Below are 20899 nucleotides of genomic sequence, written 5' to 3'. Positions count from 1 at the left end.
CATGTTAGAAAGAGTGCATATGACTGAAATGAATTAAAAAAATATTAAAATGTGTACGTGATAAAATCACTATGTTGATTTAATAAACATAATTAAAATTAGTTTATGAATAAACATGAAGAACCTTCAACTAATTGATGGATACTTATTTGAAAAAGAATTATACTTTCAATGGAGTTGAGGATGATGAAGTCATATTGTGACCATTCTCACTTCCTATAATGGGTATGGGGCCTTAGTGAAAATATTGATTTAGTGATAATCTTGATGGATAGATTACACACATCATGATACTGGTATTTGTTGAGAGAATTTGTGAGCATATGAAATAAAGAATCGATGATCTCTTCTCAAACGTACACCCCTCCTATATGTGTGTTTAAGTTACACCTTAAGGAAAGTTTAGAACCACACATATTTAATGCCTCATATCCATCATCCATCATACTATAAGTAATTAATCTTAGGAGCCCAATACGTCATTATAAAAAATAATATGGTACACAACATAATTGTACCTACACATAAACTTATTAACAAAATAGTATGAAACCCACAATAACGTTTTATTTTCCAATATTCTTCCACTTGGGCCAAGTTGCTATTTGTATGTATGTTTTTCTTATTTATTTGGCCAAGTCAATTTCATCTCGTTTCGTACTAACACCAAAAGCAGAAAAGTACAACCTAACACACAATTTTCGACACGGGACCTATCCACCTGATCATACTTTGGTGTCTCATATGATGCTTACGATTAATTTAAACCAAATGACTTTAGAGTTAAACTGTAATGTAATACATTTGTCTATATAGAAAGTAAGTGTGTATACGTTATCAATATAAACAAATTGCATATTATGGAGAAACAATAATCAAATATTTAAATAATTAAAATTAAAATTTCTAATAAATCACTATGTTACAATTACATTATAGCGTTTCCTATAAAAGATATTTATTTTAAACATATGCATATTAAAAAAAATTCTAAAATACCATCTGATTTAATGTTATTTTACTCAAATTTCCGGTAAATTTTCAATGTCGTTTAGAATTTTATTAATAAATTAATGTATGTATTTAAGTATTTATTTAAATTATAATTTTATTTATCATCAGATAAAGAAAAAATATGATGCATTTGTTGATAAAGTTGAATTTTTTAATAATAATTGAACATTAACTTTAAGTCTAGCAAAGGTATAAAAAAAAATTTAGAATAGTTTTTGGGACTTGCACAATTTCAACATGTGACGATTTAGTAATATATATACCTTTTATTTTATTCATTTTGGCGTTACGCTACTTTTCTTTCATAAATGTATTTTTAATACTTTTTGGAAACATGGAATAATCTGTTAGAGATTCTAATTTACCTATTTCATGTTAGTCAAATGAGTATCACCCTATATTGTAAAATAGAATAGGATTGAAGGTGAGAGTTAGAATAGGATTGAAGGTGAACTCTCAAGCATTTATAAATATTTCCTCATCAAATTCAATATTGATAGTTTCTATTTGTATTACATAAACATAAATACACAAAATATTACAACAACATATATATGCATGTGAGAAAAGAATAATTGTCATTTGGGAGGATTATTTACAAGCCATAATCATAATCATTAATTATTACAATCGCTGATATACATTCTTCATTCTTGATTTTATCCAGATTTTGCAGCATATATATAATTATGTGGAAAATGAGTTTCATGCGGGTTGTTCTACTTGTCTGTTTTTCCACACGATTGGAGCTACTAACATCCACACTACAAACATACATACATAAAATCATTTCACAAACAATTGGTTTTTTGCCATTTATCAAAAAGTAAAAAGTCTGTGAGGGACATATATATTGAAAGTTAGAAAACTCACAGTAAACGCAGACAGCTAGCCACTCATTTACTATTCTGACCCAAGTACTCGTCCAACCAACATCGATAGTCCACCTGCATTTATAGAGGGCAATTTAGTAAATTCAGACATTGAACGTTAAAATTCCAAAGATCTTGTACTAGAGCTTACTTTTTCATGGGGTGGTGATAATTCCAACCTGTCAACAACATTGCGAAATACATTGCTCCCGTGGCAAACACAAGGTGGAAGAAACCGAAACCATATGGCACCGCGTCTTCATCTTGTGTTTCATCCTTTTTGAACTGCATATATTATTAATTATATTCTCAGTTGTATATTACAAAAATAATAATATTAAATTTTTAATAAAGGTGGTATATATTTTATTACACTTAAGGTGAAAGTGAGGTAGTATTACACTATTACTATTACCTGAAAGCATTTAGAATCAATTCCAGTTGAAAATGTCGCAATAACAATTGCAAGTACAGCAACAACAAAGCTCTGTTAATAAATAAATAAAAAGTGAGTCAAGAAACATTTTATCTATATTTAGTGTACTATATATAATCTACTTCTCCTACAAATCAATTTTAGAGTTTTAAACGTGTAAACACATTCTTTTAACCAATATTTTCTAATTTACTCATTTGACCCGATATCCATAAAATAAATTCAAAATTCAGGGGCTTACTATGATGGTTAGCCAGTCTCTTGAGGCTTCAGATTTCCTAAGACATTTATCATCTGGAGGTTCACTGTAGGCACAAAGACGTGGTCAAGTTGTAAGCAACAAGACTGCAAAACAACATTACAATTTGTTACACAGGACATGACATGACATGACATGACATAATATACTATACTATACAGAAACTAAAAAAAATTATGAGCATGTCACTATCCTATTTTTCTAGTGGGACAAAAAAATACAGTTTTGTTTGGTGTCATGTCATGTGTAACAAACTGGACCTAAAAGTGAATTGTACCTTCTGATGGCAGACCAACATAGGAACACGACATAAAGACCCATAAAACCTGGAGTTAAGAATCCGGCGCTGATCTATTTAACATAAATATATATAAAATCAATATGACATGACACTGTGATGAATGGAAATATTTGAATGATTAAAATTACTTTTGGGTGAAGAGAGACGCTTGTCATAAGTTGTAGTAGTACGAGTGTCCATGTGATGAAGAAAATGTTGAGTAGACAGCTCGGTTGTGGCGTGTACCAAATGTACATCAAAATGATTCCTAGAATCGATACGATGTATGCGACAGTTGCAAGCAACATGGAATGGATGTGACTGGACAAGATCAGTGACCCGGTGTTACTTTTTTTTTTTTTTTTTACTTAATAGACTTAATACAGAGTCTCTTTTTTACTTAATAAAGAAAGTCAGAAATTTTTACCATCTGACGGCATATTTTTCGGAGAGACAACAATCATTGAGCCATGTAATGAAACTAATTATACTTATTAGTTGAATTAGTAAAAAGACCCTACAAATATAGAAATAGACAACATGGTTTAGAAGTTGTCATATTTTCATAAAAGTCATTAAATGACAAAAGATGCAATGGTTAAAAGAAGTTAATACCCTGCACCAAAATGTGCTACATCTCCTGCCAAAAAAAAAAACAAAAAATTAAACATGTCAAATTAATGCTAATAAGGAAATTCTTGCATGATTAAAAGTATAATGTGCTATTACTAACCATATATTAAAATCATTTGTGTAGGAAGAAAAAATGGCAACACAATTAGCGCAATCATGAGGAAAATTTTAGCGGACCACCAACCAGAATGCCATAATTCTTTTCGTACATGTAACTTTGAGGTACCAGCGGTTGAAAGAAACATTGTTAAATAAAATATCTAATATTATATATTATTAAGGTTTTTACCCAAAAATAGAAATGAGATATAAAAAGATTGAAATAGTTAGTTGCTATATCCTATTTTTTTCAATGTAAAAGGATACAAAACATCCCATGCTCACTCTCAAAACTCCTTCTGTGCCTAAACAATCTTTACCACCTTGACAACTTTTCAATCCTATAACAAATAAATAAAAACAAAATTCAAAACATTTTCAATTAAAGTTTAAAAGTAATATAAACATTAATTTGTTATATCATATATAAATCTTACTCTTCATTTCGGTCAATGCGCTAGGTCCATAATCACGAACAGCCCACGCGAGCAAATTTGCTAAAAGAAACATGAGACTGTATACATATCTTGCCATCCACGGATTGGATCCATGGCGGAATTGGGTCAACCAAGAACCCGTTAACAACTTTGCATGCCGATTGCTAATACTGTTTGATGTTGATGTCTCCTCCATTCCAAGTTCTAGTCTTGATATGATCATTACACGATGCGATAGACCTAGTGAAATTACTCCACCGAATCCCTTCTCATCTGTAATTACCAGTATAACAAAATATTTCCAATTTGGTCAATGTATTTAAAAAAAAAAATCAATTATTTAGGTCAGAATAACACACAAAGACACCTCTTAATCTATTCCTAAATTACATTACTATCCCATATGAGACTTGAATGCAATTACTTGAACAGAGAGACACCATGTCAACACCAAATATTGCTCATGTTGACATGTATACCGAAAATATTAGTTTCATAAATATTAGTAATCTAACATGTATACATAACATAAATTTTTAGTTTAGTAATCTAATTGGCATAAAATATTAGTTTCATATATAACATGTATAATATAAAGATTATATACATGTGTATAACGACTAGACAACAGTCACATATATATATAACATTAAACTGGTGTCAAATCATGATAACTTGTTTAGTAACCGGTTATTGTCTTCCATATCCGTATACGAAAATGTTAATTTAATGATCAAGTCATTTAGAAGTAGATTCAAGGGTGTGCTGGTTAGCCTTTAAAAAAATTTAATCTGAATATTGATATTTTGGATTTAGTAAAATTAAGGCTATGTGACTAAACACACGTCGAGACAAACTTATGTGACTTTTTTTTTTCTCTATTTGTAACTTACATAGATGGAAAATGATTATAAATCTATATATCCTTCTTTTTGTTGTTATGGCCACGAATCAATACAAATGTTGCATACGATTCCACTAAGCAATTCTCGATTACAACGATCGATACGTGGATTGGATCTCTACATTTTTTCTAACCTAACTTCAAAGTGACCTCTCTTTTCAAGTGTCAAGGAATGTATATTTATATTAATATTAGTGATGGATTCTGGATTTTTAATCAAAATATATATTACTAATTAAAAAGAAAAAGATAAATTAGGTACATAACCTTTTATACATTTATTACAAAAAAAATTGTATGCGTATATGTACTTGCTTTAAACCCTTGATATGTGCTTCATATATTTAAAATCCCATTTACAAACAGAAAAAATGATTTTTTTTTAATCGATGCTACGTATTCTTCACTTTAAGGATACAAATCCAACAAAATAAGCATAAGCATAAACCGTTCTTTATCTTTTATACATTTATGTATTTAACTTTGTCTTTATTTCTAATTTAGCAAAAGAAGATAAAATGCGTTATGGACAGAAATATACATGCATAATATCAACTTTAGGAATCTTTTACCTAATTACGTGTACGTTTATATTCCGTTTATGTCCACTAATGTCATAACTCATAAATGAATAAAGTTGATAATAATAGTGATTTGTGAAACGTCAACAATCAAATATAACACGAAATATAAAATAGGAGCATAATATTTATACTATTGGTTTAAATATCTAACGAGTAATTCCTAAAGTTAATTTTATAATTATATGTGTAACATCAGCTACTACAAAATAAAAAAATGGTGTAATTAAGATTTAAGGTACAAAAGTGTGATGCATTTGTATTTGTTCATTCTTTTCGTGCCCCTTAAACTACCAGGCGTAAAAATACTTTACACGCAATAAGCATTTGTACTGTACAAATGGCAGACGGACGTGATTTTGTAACCCCACTATGAAGGCGATGATTACGACGCCAGGATCACGAGGAATCCATTGTAATGCAGAAATCAGACTAAAAGCAATTGGTGATAAAACAGAGGAGGATAATCGAACACATTCAACAAAATGACTAGAAATAAGATGATAATCAAAAGCATTACAACAAGGAGCAATATTGAAACTTTAAAATCGACTGATCTGTAGTCTCCAGATCTTATGAACATAAAAAACAGAGCTTAAATCACACAGAGGGTTAACTATTACTATTAAGCATATACTTATATACCAACAGTTTGATTTAATCAGATTAAAGTAATTATGTAAACATACCTGATGTGAAAGGAGCTGAAAAAATGTAAGAACTGCGATCGATAAGATTATATTGTAATCCGTGAAAGGAAGTTTTTCAGGTTTTCTTCGGAAGCAAGGTTTGAGAGAGAGAAAGAGAGGGAGAATCCACCGCTCCACCGGAACACCACCACCACCTACACAATTCCGGAAGCTTTTTACAAGGAGAGAGAAGAAATCCTGCTTTTGAGTTATTTTAATGTGCTCTTTTTCTCTTTTCTTTTCAATCTTTTCATACCTAATACATACATATACATATACCTATATATATATAGATATAGATATATTTATATACAGGGAGAGATTGCTTTAGGAGGAGGAGAGGGTTAGTTTTGGTATTTGACTCTTCTTTTCCCGCCGAATGGCTGTTTGATACGTCGTAGCTAAAAAAAAGAGAGGAATTACTAGGTAAAATGAAATTCCAACAACATACTTTGAAAATTACATATAATTCAACCAAATCGTACATATAATAAACAAAGAAAAAGTAAAAAAATAATCATTTTTGTTATTTTTAAGGCACCTCCAATTCAATGATTAAACTCATAAATATTTTTTTTTCTTTCTAATCTTTTGGTTAACCTTTTCAAAACAGTTTTTTCTTATATAATTTATCATATCTTTATAAACATGTCACTTCCTACTAAAAATCAATCACACCCCAATTGATAAGTGATAATTTTTTATAGACATGATGCTTTGATACCAAAAATAACGACATGGCGGAATTAATATGATTAGGATAGAATTGTACCTGAATGATGCGTCGGAATGGATTGACGATAGATTGATTGTCTGGGTTTGATATGTTTATATGAATATATGGATATGTTTGGATAGGGTTCTGCTATTCAGAAATAGACGAGCTATTTCAACAGAAGAAGACTGAGATCAACTCAAATCTTAAACACTCAAACTTAGCTTGTTTATTTCATATGGGCAAATGCCCTATTTATAGGCTCAAAGGAGCCGAGTACAATAATAGAACTGCAATCGTTTGATTGCAATATGACAAACATATTTACAATATAGCCCCCTAGACTATTGAGGGACTAACACTTTATGTTACATCACAATAATACAATAGACATACAATAATTATAAAAGACAAAACCTAAATAATTACAACTCCTTTCTATATTGAAAGGCCACATGTCTTCAATAATGTGTCTAATGGCTTCTTATGTCGTTGCTTACGTCATTCCTCCCGCCTCCGAAAAGACATGTTTTTTTGAATAATGTTTGCTTGTGTCATGGCTGACGTTAATCTTTCATGAATGGTGCCTCTTTCATAATCGAGTAGGAATGTTTTTAACTGTTTCTCTATGATGGCTTCCATTCTCTTGTCAATGTGTCTGCTATATGATTGTTGGCGCTTTTGATATACTTGAGATATGGATGAAATTGATGTAATTGTAATTGCCACCGGATCAATCGTCCTCGACAGTAATCTTCTTGTAACTTATACCGCCAAAAGCCAAGTAGATACTTGGAATCTGTGCGTAATTCGAATCTGGTTTGAAGTAGCTCGACTTTCCATTTTTTCAATGTTCTGAGACATGCTAGTGTTTCTCGTTCATGTGTGCTGTAATTTTGCTCCGTTTGGGAAAATGTTCCCGATATATACTTGCATAGTTTTTGCTCGTATTTATCTGTTTTTAATACTTCAGATGATACATCTGTATCAATGTATGCTTTTGGTGATATTTTCATATCACTGTATGCTTTTGGTGATATTTTCATATCACTGTATACTTTATCATTGTTTACTTCAGATGGTATTTTCATACCAGTGTGTGCTTTATCATTGTATACTTTTGATGAGTTAGATATGAGGTTTCCCTCACTATCTAATCCCAATAATACTTTTCCTCGTATAATTGCTTTTAGGCATCCTGCCCAAGTGTCTTGTGATGCATCTGTTTCTACGATTAAGAAATCATCTATTTTTGCATTATATAGAGTAGGGAGAACTTGAATGTTTTGTTTTATATTTTGTACTAAAATAGTATCTGTATTGGTCCAAGACCAAGGTATTTTTTCTGATATTTTCTTTTGTAAAACTTTTCTTTCTTTTGCTAAATTTTTTAAAAATCCTTGTTCTGCAATATAATTTAAACAACCAAGAAATCGTTGTATTTGTTTTCTATTTTCAAGTTTATTAGGAAACATATTTAATTTTTCTCGTATATTGTCTGTTAACGATAATTGACCATTTTCTCCAATTTTTAAACCGAGATATTCAACTGTAGTTTGAAAAAGTTTTGATTTCTTTTTTGATAAAACTAAACCCTTCTCTTTAATTCTTTGTAAAACCTTGATGACTGCATCAATGTGTGTTTGTTCGTTTCCTTTTGTAAAAACAATTATATCATCAATATATGCAAGACAAATATGATCTAAACCATTTAAGGTTTCATCCATGAATCGCTGATATATTGCTGGTGCCTGTTTTAAACCGAATGGAAGAACATTCCATTCATAATGCTTCTGAGGAGGACATGAAAAAGCGGTTAGTGGTTTCGTATTTTCATGTAAGCGTAATTGCCAATATCCGGATTTTGCATCAAATGTACTAAAATGTGTATTTCCTTTTATTTTTTCTAAAATATATTCTTTTCGTGGTAATTTATATGAATCTCCTATAGTAGCATCATTCATCTTTTTATAATTAATTACCATTCTTCGTTTGCCTCGTTTTATTTCATTATTATTTTCTACATAGAATGCAGGTGCAGAATGAGGACTCTTGCTAGGTCGAATGATTCCTTTTTCTAATAGTTCAGTGCATTCCTGTTTAAATTCAGAAACATCTTTTATACTATATGGAATTTTATTTGGAACATTTATTTCATCATTAGGGTTTTTTAATAATATTATTATTTTCTTGATTATTTTTATTTTTTAAATGATCTAGCGGGTTTTCGCTACATACTTCTTCGAGTTGTTTTTCAGCAATTTCTTTAGCAAATGTTAGTAATATGCGTAATTGAAAGCCAACCTCTTGTTTGATTATTTTAATAAGATCATAATGTTTGATAATTGCAGTTTTTATAATACCTTTTGTTGGATGATTGAGACTTATATCGTCATTTGTTTGTATAAATGGTTGATATAATTTAAGGAAATTATTTCCTATAACTAAATCTATTCCTGAATCATGTTGATATATAGTTGGAGTTTTAAATGGTGTTTTTTCAATTACTATATTTATATCTTTTCCTACGAACCAAATTTTGTGAATTGATTTATCAGCAATTGTTATTTTTAATGGTTTTTCTAATTTTTCCCAATTTTTTAATATCTTTTTTCTTCCAAAACATAAAGTAGCTCCTGTATCTATATATGAAACTAATTCTTTATCTTGTATTTTGGTTGTAATAAAGGTACTGTTTGGGTTAATATTTGTTTTTCTTTTACTCATTTTAGGATTAGTTTATAAATTTCTTTTAATTGATGTTTTTTCTTGTAAAGCTTTTATATTAACAAGTTGTGTTTGTTAGAGTGGTTGAAACATTGCGTATTGTTTTTAGATTTCGATTTTGTGATTTTTTTGTTTTTATAACTCCATAATTTTTTATTTATCATTGTAATTATAGTATATTTGGGTTTTATTATTCATTTTTATTTTACCATGTGAAAGGTCGTTTAATGGTAAGTGGTTTTTCTTTAAGTAGTGGTTTTTCATTGAGTGGTTCTTCTTTAATTGTTTTTATTATTTTTAAATATTTTTCAAGTAGATTTTTCTGTTGAGTTAAATTCTGTAATAATTCAGGGATTTGTTTTAATACAATTAAACTTTCTATTTCTATAATATTGTTTAATTTTTGACTTATTATATTTAGTTTTTCTCCTACTGATTTATCTTCTTCAGGATTAAGACCGATGTTATATATTGTTCCTTGTGGTAAATTTTGTGGTATTTCTATAATCATTTCTTTATCTGGTATACATGGTTTTGTATTTTGATATGATCCTTCAAGTGTTTTAAAATATTTTAGGGAATTACTAGATGATTCTGTCATATTCTTAAACTTAATGATCTAATGATTTCTTTAATATCTTCTAGCTTTTCATCGTTATTTTCATTAGATGTTGAAGGCTGACATTCTGAAATAGAAGATCTACCTATTATTGTTGAAAATGGAGGTTCTATAATTGGACTTCTTTTTATTAACGGAGTAGTTATTATTGGTTGAAAATTAGTTTCATTGAATATTCTATTATTAGTCATATTTGGTGATTCAAGGGATAATAAAGGGGTAAATAATTTATCTATATAAATTCTATCTTCTGTTTTAAATGTAATACTATGATGAGAATTTGTTAATGCATAATTTATTTGATATGTAATAGTAAATGGATGATTACCTTTTATCATAAAATTTTGTCTTAATAATTTATATCGTACAGTAATACTATTACTTAAATTTTTATCTTTAAGACTTAATCCTAACTGAATATTAATATCAAATTTTATTTTTCCTTCAATTAAATTACCTTCTCCTTTTGCAATAATACTTTCTTGGTTATTAATTATACGATCATCTCTGATTTCTAATTCTATTGGTGTATTTAAATTATTTACAGTACTTTTTAAGATTATTTGAATAGTTGATATATGAATATAAGCGATTTTTATTCTATCTGTTTCTTTAATATGAGATAATCTATTTCTAATTTGTTGTTTATTTATTATGGGTATAGTAATATTTCCTTGAGTTAATTCTATAGGTATTGTTTGTTCTCCTATAATTTTTCCATAATATATAATATTTTTTCTAGAAAAGAAATTTTTAAATGTGTTATATCTAAAATTGTGTCTTTCGGATAGTGTGAACTTTGATTTTCTTATAGCGTCTTTATTGATGTTATTTTTATTAATTAAAGCATCAAAAGTGTATCCAGATTCATTTTCTTCGTTATTAATAACTATTGGTGAGTTTTCTATTTCTTGAGACATACTTATAGTATTAAATCTTCTTTCGATAAATATTTTAATTGTTGATAACTTTTTTAAATATGAATATTTAAAAACAATGGTTATTCATTATCATGTTTATGATGTTTATCATGTTTATGATGCTTATCATGTTTATGATGTTGCATATGCATATGTATATATTCTTATTAACGATAGATTGAATATGCAAACTAATAATAAGAATAATAAGAACGTTACTTAGCTCTGATACCAAATTGAAAAACATGGCGGAATTAATAAAATTAAGATAGAATATACCTGAATGATGCGTTGGAATGGATTGACGATGGATTGATTGTCTGGGTTTGATATGTTTATATGAATATATGGATATGTTTTGGATAAGGTTCTGCTATTCAGAAATAGACGAGCTATTTCAACAGAAGAAGATTGAGATCAACTCAAATCTTAAACACTCAAACTTAGCTTGTTTATTTCATATGGGCAAATGCCCTATTTATAGGCTCAAAGGAGCCGAGTACAATAATAGAACTGCAATCGTTTGATTGCAATATGACAAACATATTTACAATATAGCCCCCTAGACTATTGAGGGACTAACACTTTATGTTACATCACAATAATACAATAGACATACAATAATTATAAAAGACAAAACCTAAATAATTACAACTCCTTTCTATATTGAAAGGCCACATGTCTTCAATAATGTGTCTAATGGCTTCTTATGTCATTGCTTACGTCATTCCTGATACCAGAATGACGTAAGCAATGACATAAGAAGCCATTATTAAAGAAGACACATTATTGAAGACATGTGGCCTTTCAATATGGAAAGGATTTGTTATTATGTGTCGGTAGAATAATAGAATAATTATTAAGTGTATTATTTGATGTAACATAAAGTATGTAAGTCCCTCAATAGTCTAGGGGGCTATAATGTAAATAGGTTTGTCATATTGCAATCAACCGATTGCAATTCTATTATTGTACTCGGCTCCTTTGAGTCTATAAATAGGGCATTTGCCCATATGGAATAAACAAGCTAAGTTTGAGTGTTTAAGATTTGAGTTGTTCTCAATCTTCTTCTGTTGAAATAGCTCGTCTATTTCTGAATAGCAGAACCCTATCCAAACATATCCATATATTCATATAAACATATCAAACCCAGACAATCAATCCATCGTCAATCCATTCCGACGCATCATTCAGGTATATTCTATCCTAATCATATTAATTCCGCCATGTCGTCAATTTTGGTATCAGAGCTAAGTAACGTTCTTATTATTCTTATTATCAGTTTGCATATTCAATCTATCGTTAATAAGAATATATGCATATGCAGCATCATAAACATGATAAGCATCATAAACATGATAAACATCATAAACATGAAAATAAATAATCATTATTTTTAAGTACCCATATTCAAAAAATCATCGTTATTAAAACAATTAAAAATTATCGAAAGAAGATTTAATATCATAAATATGTCTCAAGATATTCTATTCAATTGTTATATTATTTCTCCATGATAATCTCATTCCGAGTTATTTTAACAATTAATTCTACAAAATTTGAAATTTTTATTAAAATAATACTCGTTCTTAATAATCAAATTAATCAAATTCATGCTTGAAATATATATTTATGTCTAACAAAATTCTGATGAATTGTATTCCTAATAGAAATATTATTTTAAGAATACAACAAATCCAAGAATCTATAAATAATTCTAAAAAAAATCTCAAGGATTCTTACAAACCTAATAATCAAGGTACGATTTTAAACAATAACCATATTCATGATGTTAGATATTTCATAAGAACTAGTATTAAAATCCGTTACAAGCAAATACGACGTCTAAAAACAAAACTATTTGTATTCTAAAACATATATCTTTTAAACACTATTATAATTAACACTACTATTAAATAAATTTCAATCGTAACTTTAAATCTAAAACGAAACTAAACTATTATTATTATAAAATTATAATCATGAGTTTTTCAAGTCTAGATACAAATAAACAAGAATTAAAATTTTTTCGTAAAACATTGAAACAATCTAAAAAATTTCTTTTAAACTTAAAAATAGATTCTGACATATCAATGATAAATTGTATATCTAATATTGAAGCAATACATATAATAAATAATAGTATAAATTGGAAACAAGAACAAATAAAAAACCTTGAAGATAAAATAACAAAATTAATTTGTTAAATATGATAGAAAAAACAACTACTTCACTAGAAAAAAGAAACTAAAAATTTTATTTTTAATACACACAATATATGGAAACTTTACAAGAAAAAGTAGAAACACTAACTAAATTATTTGCAGCACTAGAAATTCCATCTGAAACTCAAGAAAATAATATAGAAATAGAAAATAATTCAGATGATAATGACGCAGAAGTAATATATGATTTTTCTTCAGAAGATGAAAACCCTTATTCAAATCCATATAGAGATTCACAAAACAATTTTGGATTAAAACGAAAACAATCATATGTTGAAGATGATTATCAAAGTCAATATATTTATGGACCACCTTCATTAGAAGAAAATTTTTTATATAGACAATGAATGGTTAAAAATAAACAAAACAAATGGGAAAAAATACCTCCTCAATACATACCTAAATTATTTACATTTCCAACAAATTCAGATATTCTTTTTATTGATTGTGACCAAAATCCTGAAGCAAAAATTCAAGAATGGAGTAATAAAATGGGAGTACAAATTCAGTTAACCGAAGAATTAAGAAATTTACACCCAAAACACTTTCTTAATTATATCATTCATAAAACACAAGGTAACGCATATCGTTTCCTTTCATCTCTTGATGAAACCGAAACAATGATGATAGCCACCACTGATGCTATGGAAACATTTAAAAATGTATTAAGCCGTCTTATTCAGGAATTCATAGGAAAACAAATTGAAGATAAAATATCAAAAGAAGCTTTTCAATTAGAATCACTATGGCATTTAACTAATTTACGAATTTGTAATATGTGTTATTTAGAACCATTTATATGTGAATATTCTGAACATTATTATAATTTAGATTCCATTAGAAAAAAGGCAGCATTAGATATGTTTTATCAAAAATTACCATCATTAGTAAGCCAAAGTGTAATAAAAGATTTCCAAGAAGCATTACAACAAAATAAAGTTGCAGACATCTTAGGAGCACGAATAAGCATATTAAAAGCATGGATGCAGAAAAAATGTTTAGAACAAAAAACAGCACAAGATGCAAAAATTGATTTATGTTGTGACATCCTTTCTAACAAAGTAAATCAATATGGTTGTAAAGAAAAACAACAAAGTAAAAAGAAAATTTGGAAAAAACAAACTTATAAACCCAAATATAAAGAATATTATAAACAAGGGGAAAGAAAATATTTCCGAAATAGAAAACAATATAAACAAAAATATCAATCCAAAACAAATTATTGCCCATCGAATAAAAAAGACTGTAAATGTTGGATATGTCAAGAAGAAGGACACAAAGCTTATGAATGCCCGAAAAAGACTAAAAACGAAAAAGAAACAAATATATTAAAAATTGCATACGACCTTGGATACGAACCCATAGAAGATTCAGATATAAATTCAGATATAGATATTTATGCATATACAACTTATTCTGATTAAGATGCAGGTACATAATCCTATGGGAAAAGTATTATTGGGACTAGATAACGAGGGAAACCTCATATCTGACCCATCAAAAGTATACAGTGATATGAAAGTATCACCAAAAGCATACATTGGTATGAAAATACCATCTGAAGTAAACAATGATAAAGTATACAGTGATATGAAAATATCACCAAAAGCATACAGTGATATGAATATATCACCAAAAGCATACATTGATATGAAAATTTTCATATCAAACAATTTTCAGCAATTATTCAGGTACCCAAGAGACGCAAACATTCAGTCCACAAATACATTGAAATGGAAGCAATCATGAAGCAAATCAAACACCAGTTCAAACAGAAAGAAGATCAAGAAGCATCATTAGTCAGACAACTCGAAGCAGTCAGACGAGAAAAAGAACAACTACGACAAACAATACAAATTCTATCATCTCAATCAGTACCTAAAGAAGAAGCAGCTAGCAGTTCAACAACGAAGCAACCAAAAGAAGACATTCAAGAAATTTCATCCGATGATAGTCAGCCACAAACAATGCTCAAGTCAGAAAAACAACCTATAATACAAAATCCAGAAGAATATCCACCACTTCAAGCAGATCAAAATATAAAGAAATGGTACGTAATTTTCAACGGAGAAAACAAAGGAGTATATGACAATTGGGGAATTGCCAGTTCATATATTCTTGGAAGAAATATTATTCACAAAAGTTACAAAACAAAAAATGAAGCAGAAGCCGCATACAACGAAGCATACAAAGCAGTAATAAAAGATAACGTAGAATGTTCAAAAACAGTTCTCCTAACACCACAAAAACCTATGACCAGCTTCACACCACAAAAACCTGTATCCATCCCAAGATCCCTTAACCAATTAAATGCAAAAATTGCCCTTGAATCCATTCTATCAACCAAAGAAAAGGAAGCCATGAAAAAACCATCTGCCAAAAAATTCGCTGAATTATGGGATAGCCTCGTTTCCTACACCGAGGTCCATTCTTTAATGGATTTTTACCCAGTAGCCAGGCGCCCAGGCCCTAAAGCAGTTTTCCTAGCCGATTTATCAGATCCTATGACTTTATGGGATTATTTTATTCATGGATTCATCGACACTATCTATCTAGAAGGCACCAATTTACACTGCATCAGCGAATTCCCCTCTGCTGTGCAAACTATCATCAGAAATTATAAAATACGCTTTGCAAAACAAGAAAGAGGATTATTCATCAAAATGCATTCTAGCTACCCAATTTTTGATGAAGATTCTCAACTAATTGTCCCAAGTATTACTTTTGCAAACATGGGAATAAGCAACGGCTCAAAACCAACAAAAGATGATCTACTCCGTGAGTCACCAACACAAGAGCATCTAATCTTTGCACTTGCCGGTGTTTATTTAGCATCATCACGCATTGGCAACGGTAAAGATCAAAGGTCAAGAATCAGAGTAAATTATGCTAGTAAAACTTTCATTATCTACTCTTTAACAGACAATGAAATCACTCCGGAAGCAATGAAAGCAATTGAAACATTCGAGCAACCCTTCGAAAAATTTTCTCATCAACTGGCTGAATTACCCGATGATATCAAGAAACAACTTTGCAAACATATTATGCATGCTCCAAGACACAATTGCAGTCACTGTTCAGAAAACACAGAAGAAACACCATTCATGGAAGATTAACGTCAGCCATGACACAAGCAAACATTATTCAAAAACATGTCTTTTCGGAGGCGGGAGGAATGACGTAAGCAATGACATAAGAAGCCATTATTAAAGAAGACACATTATTGAAGACATGTGGCCTTTCAATATGGAAAGGATTTGTTATTATGTGTCGGTAGAATAATAGAATAATTATTAAGTGTATTATTTGATGTAACATAAAGTATGTAAGTCCCTCAATAGTCTAGGGGCTATAATGTAAATAGGTTTGTCATATTGCAATCAACCGATTGCAATTCTATTATTGTACTCGGCTCCTTTGAGCCTATAAATAGGGCATTTGCCCATATGGAATAAACAAGCTAAGTTTGAGTGTTTAAGATTTGAGTTGTTCTCAATCTTCTTCTGTTGAAATAGCTCGTCTATTTCTGAATAGCAGAACCCTATCCAAACATATCCATATATTCATATAAACATATCAAACCCAGACAATCAATCCATCGTCAATCCATTCCGACGCATCATTCAGGTATATTCTATCCTAATCATATTAATTCCGCCATGTCGTCAATTTTGGTATCAAAGCATCATGTCTATAAAAAATTGGTATCAGAGCTAAGTAACGTTCTTATTATTCTTATTATTAGTTTGCATATTCAATCTATCGTTAATAAGAATATATATACATATGCATATGCAACATCATAAACATGATAATCATCATAAACATGATAAGCATCATAAACATGATAAACATCATAAACATGATAATGAATAACCATTGTTTTTAAATATTCATATTTAAAAAAGTTATCAACAATTAAAATATTTATCGAAAGAAGATTTAATACTATAAGTATGTCTCAAGAAATAGAAAACTCACCAATAGTTATTAATAACGAAGAAAATGAATCTGGATACACTTTTGATGCTTTAATTAATAAAAATAACATCAATAAAGACGCTATAAGAAAATCAAATTTCACACTATCCGAAAGACACAATTTTAGATATAACACATTTAAAAATTTCTTTTCTAGAAAAAATATTATATATTATGGAAAAATTATAGGAGAACAAGCAATACCTATAGAATTAACTCAAGGAAATATTACTATACCCATAATAAATAAACAACAAATTAGAAATAGATTATCTCATATTAAAGAAATAGATAGAATAAAAATTGCTTATATTCATATATCAACTATTCAAATAATCTTAAAAAGTACTGTAAGTAATTTAAATACACCCATAGAATTAGAAATCAGAGATGATCGTATAATTAATAACCAAGAAAGTATTATTGCAAAAGGAGAAGGTAATTTAATTGAAGGAAAAATAAAATTTGATATTAATATTCAATTAGGATTAAGTCTTAAAGATAAAAATTTAAGTAATAGTATTACTGTACGATATAAATTATTAAGACAAAACTTTATGATAAAAGGTAATCATCCATTTACTATTACATATCAAATAAATTATGCATTAACAAATTCTCATCATAGTATTACATTTAAAACAGAAGATAGAATTTATATAGATAAATTATTCACCCCATTATTATCCCTTGAATCACCAAATATGACTAATAATAGAATATTCAATGAAACTAATTTTCAACCAATAATAACTACTCCGTTAATAAAAAGAAGTCCAATTATAGAACCTCCATTTTCAACTATAATAGGTAGATCTTCTATTTCAGAATGTCAGCCTTCAACATCTAATGAAAATAACGATGAAAAGTTAGAAGATATTAAAGAAATGATTAAATCATTAAGTTTAAGAATATGACAGAATCATCTAGTAATTCCCTAAAATATTTTAAAACACTTGAAGGATCATATCAAAATACAAAACCATGTATACCAGATAAAGAAATGATTATAGAAATACCACAAAATTTACCACAAGGAACAATATATAACATCGGTTTTAATCCTGAAGAAGATAAATCAGTAGGAGAAAAATTAAACATAATTAGTCAAAAATTAAACAATATTATAGAAATAGAAAGTTTAATTGTATTAAAACAAATCCCTGAATTATTACAGAATTTAACTCAACAGAAAAATCTACTTGAAAAATATTTAAAAATAATAAAAACAATTAAAGAAGAACCACTCAATGAAAAACCACTACTTAAAGAAAAACCACTTACCATTAAACGACCTTTCACATGGTAAAATAAAAATGAATAATAAAACCCAAATATACTATAATTACAATAATAAATAAAAAATTATGGAGTTATAAAAACAAAAAAATCACAAAATCGAAATCTAAAAACAATACGCAATGTTTCAACCACTCTAACAAACACAACTTGTTAATATAAAAGTTTTACAAGAAAAAACATCAATTAAAAGAAATCCTAAAATGAGTAAAAGAAAAACAAATATTAACCCAAACAGTACCTTTATTACAACCAAAATACAAGATAAAGAATTAGTTTCATATATAGATACAGGAGCTACTTTATGTTTTGGAAGAAAAAAGATATTAAAAAATTGGGAAAAATTAGAAAAACCATTAAAAATAACAATTACTGATAAATCAATTCACAAAATTTGGTTCGTAGGAAAAGATATAAATATAGTAATTGAAAAAACACCATTTAAAACTCCAACTATATATCAACATGATTCAGGAATAGATTTAGTTATAGGAAATAATTTCCTTAAATTATATCAACCATTTATACAAACAAATGACGATATAAGTCTCAATCATCCAACAAAAGGTATTATAAAAACTGCAATTATCAAACATTATGATCTTATTAAAATAATCAAACAAGAGGTTGGCTTTCAATTACGCATATTACTAACATTTGCTAAAGAAATTGCTGAAAAACAACTCGAAGAAGTATGTAGCGAAAACCCGCTAGATCATTTAAAAAATAAAAATAATCAAGAAATAATAATATTATTAAAAAACCCTAATGTTGAAGTTAATGTTCCAAATAAAATTCCATACAGCATAAAAGATGTTTCTGAATTCAAACAGGAATGCATTGAACTATTAGAAAAAGGAATCATTCGACCTAGCAAAAGTCCTCATTCAGCACCTGCATTTTATGTAGAAAATAATAATGAAATAAAACGAGGCAAACGAAGAATGGTAATCAATTATAAAAAAATGAATGATGCTACTATAGGAGACTCATATAAATTACCACGAAAAGAATATATTTTAGAAAAAATAAAAGGAAATACACATTTTAGTACATTTGATGCAAAATCCGGATATTGGCAATTACGCTTACATGAAAATACGAAACCACTAACCGCTTTTTCATGTCCTCCTCAGAAGCATTATGAATGGAATGTCCTTCCATTCGGTTTAAAACAGGCACCAGCAATATATCAGCGATTCATGGATGAAACCTTAAATGGTTTAGATCATATTTGTCTTGCATATATTGATGATATAATTGTTTTTACAAAAGGAAATGAACAAACACACATTGATGCAGTCATCAAGGTTTTACAAAGAATTAAAGAAAAGGGTTTAGTTTTATCAAAAAAGAAATCAAAACTTTTTCAAACTACAGTTGAATATCTCGGTTTAAAAATTGGAGAAAATGGTCAATTATCGTTAACAGACAATATACGAGAAAAACTAAATATGTTTCCTGATAAACTTGAAAATAGAAAACAAATACAACGATTTCTTGGTTGTTTAAATTATATTGCAGAACAAGGATTTTTGAAAAATTTAGCGAAAGAAAGAAAAGTTTTACAAAAGAAAATATCAGAAAAAATACCTTGGTCTTGGACCAATACAGATACTATTTTGGTACAAAATATAAAACAAAACATTCAAGTTCTCCCTACTTTATATAATGCAAAAATAGATGATTTCTTAATCGTAGAAACAGATGCATCACAAGACACTTGGGCAGGATGCCTAAAAGCAATTATACGGGGAAAAGTATTATTGGGATTAGATAGTGAGGGAAACCTCATATCTAACTCATCAAAAGTATACAATGATAAAGCACACACTGGTATGAAAATACCATCTGAAGTAAACAATGATAAAGTATACAGTGATATGAAAATATCACCAAAAGCATACAGTGATATGAAAATATCACCAAAAGCATACATTGATACAGATGTATCATCTGAAGTATTAAAAATAGATAAATACGAGCAAAAACTATGCAAGTATATATCGGGAACATTTTCCCAAACGGAGCAAAATTACAGCACACATGAACGAGAAACACTAGCATGTCTCAGAACATTGAAAAAATAGAAAGTCGAGCTACTTCAAACCAGATTCGAATTACGCACAGATTCCAAGTATCTACTTGGCTTTTGGCGGTATAAGTTACAAGAAGATTACTGTCGAGGACGATTGATCCGGTGGCAATC

The 20899-nt window shown here is 28.7% G+C and overlaps 1 protein-coding gene across 1 annotated transcript; it reads right to left on the bottom strand.

Annotated features, from left to right (window-relative positions):
• Positions 1–1456: 1456 nt before the first annotated feature.
• Positions 1457–6491, bottom strand: LOC145127859 (uncharacterized). The gene is made up of 13 exons (XM_079062984.1): positions 6205–6491; positions 4031–4303; positions 3861–3934; positions 3595–3754; positions 3477–3501; positions 3289–3378; positions 3011–3182; positions 2859–2932; positions 2564–2627; positions 2302–2373; positions 2038–2171; positions 1888–1961; positions 1457–1778 (listed from the first exon to the last, which is right to left on the bottom strand). Exons 2-13 carry the CDS (start codon positions 4251–4253, stop codon positions 1720–1722), a joined length of 1221 nt encoding a protein of 406 aa, XP_078919110.1. The 5' UTR covers positions 4254–4303; positions 6205–6491; the 3' UTR covers positions 1457–1719.
• Positions 6492–20899: the final 14408 nt, after the last annotated feature.

Source organism: Lactuca virosa, chromosome 7, assembly GCF_052849685.1.
Source record: "Lactuca virosa cultivar CGN04683 chromosome 7, Lactuca_virosa_CGN04683_v6, whole genome shotgun sequence".
NCBI lineage: Eukaryota > Viridiplantae > Streptophyta > Magnoliopsida > Asterales > Asteraceae > Lactuca > Lactuca virosa.
The sequence above is the reverse complement of the archived record's forward strand: the minus strand, read 5'-3'. Positions and strand labels throughout refer to the sequence as shown.

Excerpts from the sequence above, each read along its gene's own strand:
- LOC145127859 (XM_079062984.1), bottom strand. The coding sequence starts at position 4,253 with ATGATCATATCAAGACTAGAACTTGGAATGGAGGAGACATCAACATCA. Across the intron at positions 2,374-2,563 it reads GAGACTGGCTAACCATCATA|AGCTTTGTTGTTGCTGTACT; the intron begins GTAAGCCCCTGA and ends ATTTATTAACAG. Across the intron at positions 2,172-2,301 it reads TTGATTCTAAATGCTTTCAG|TTCAAAAAGGATGAAACACA; the intron begins GTAATAGTAATA and ends TAATATATGCAG.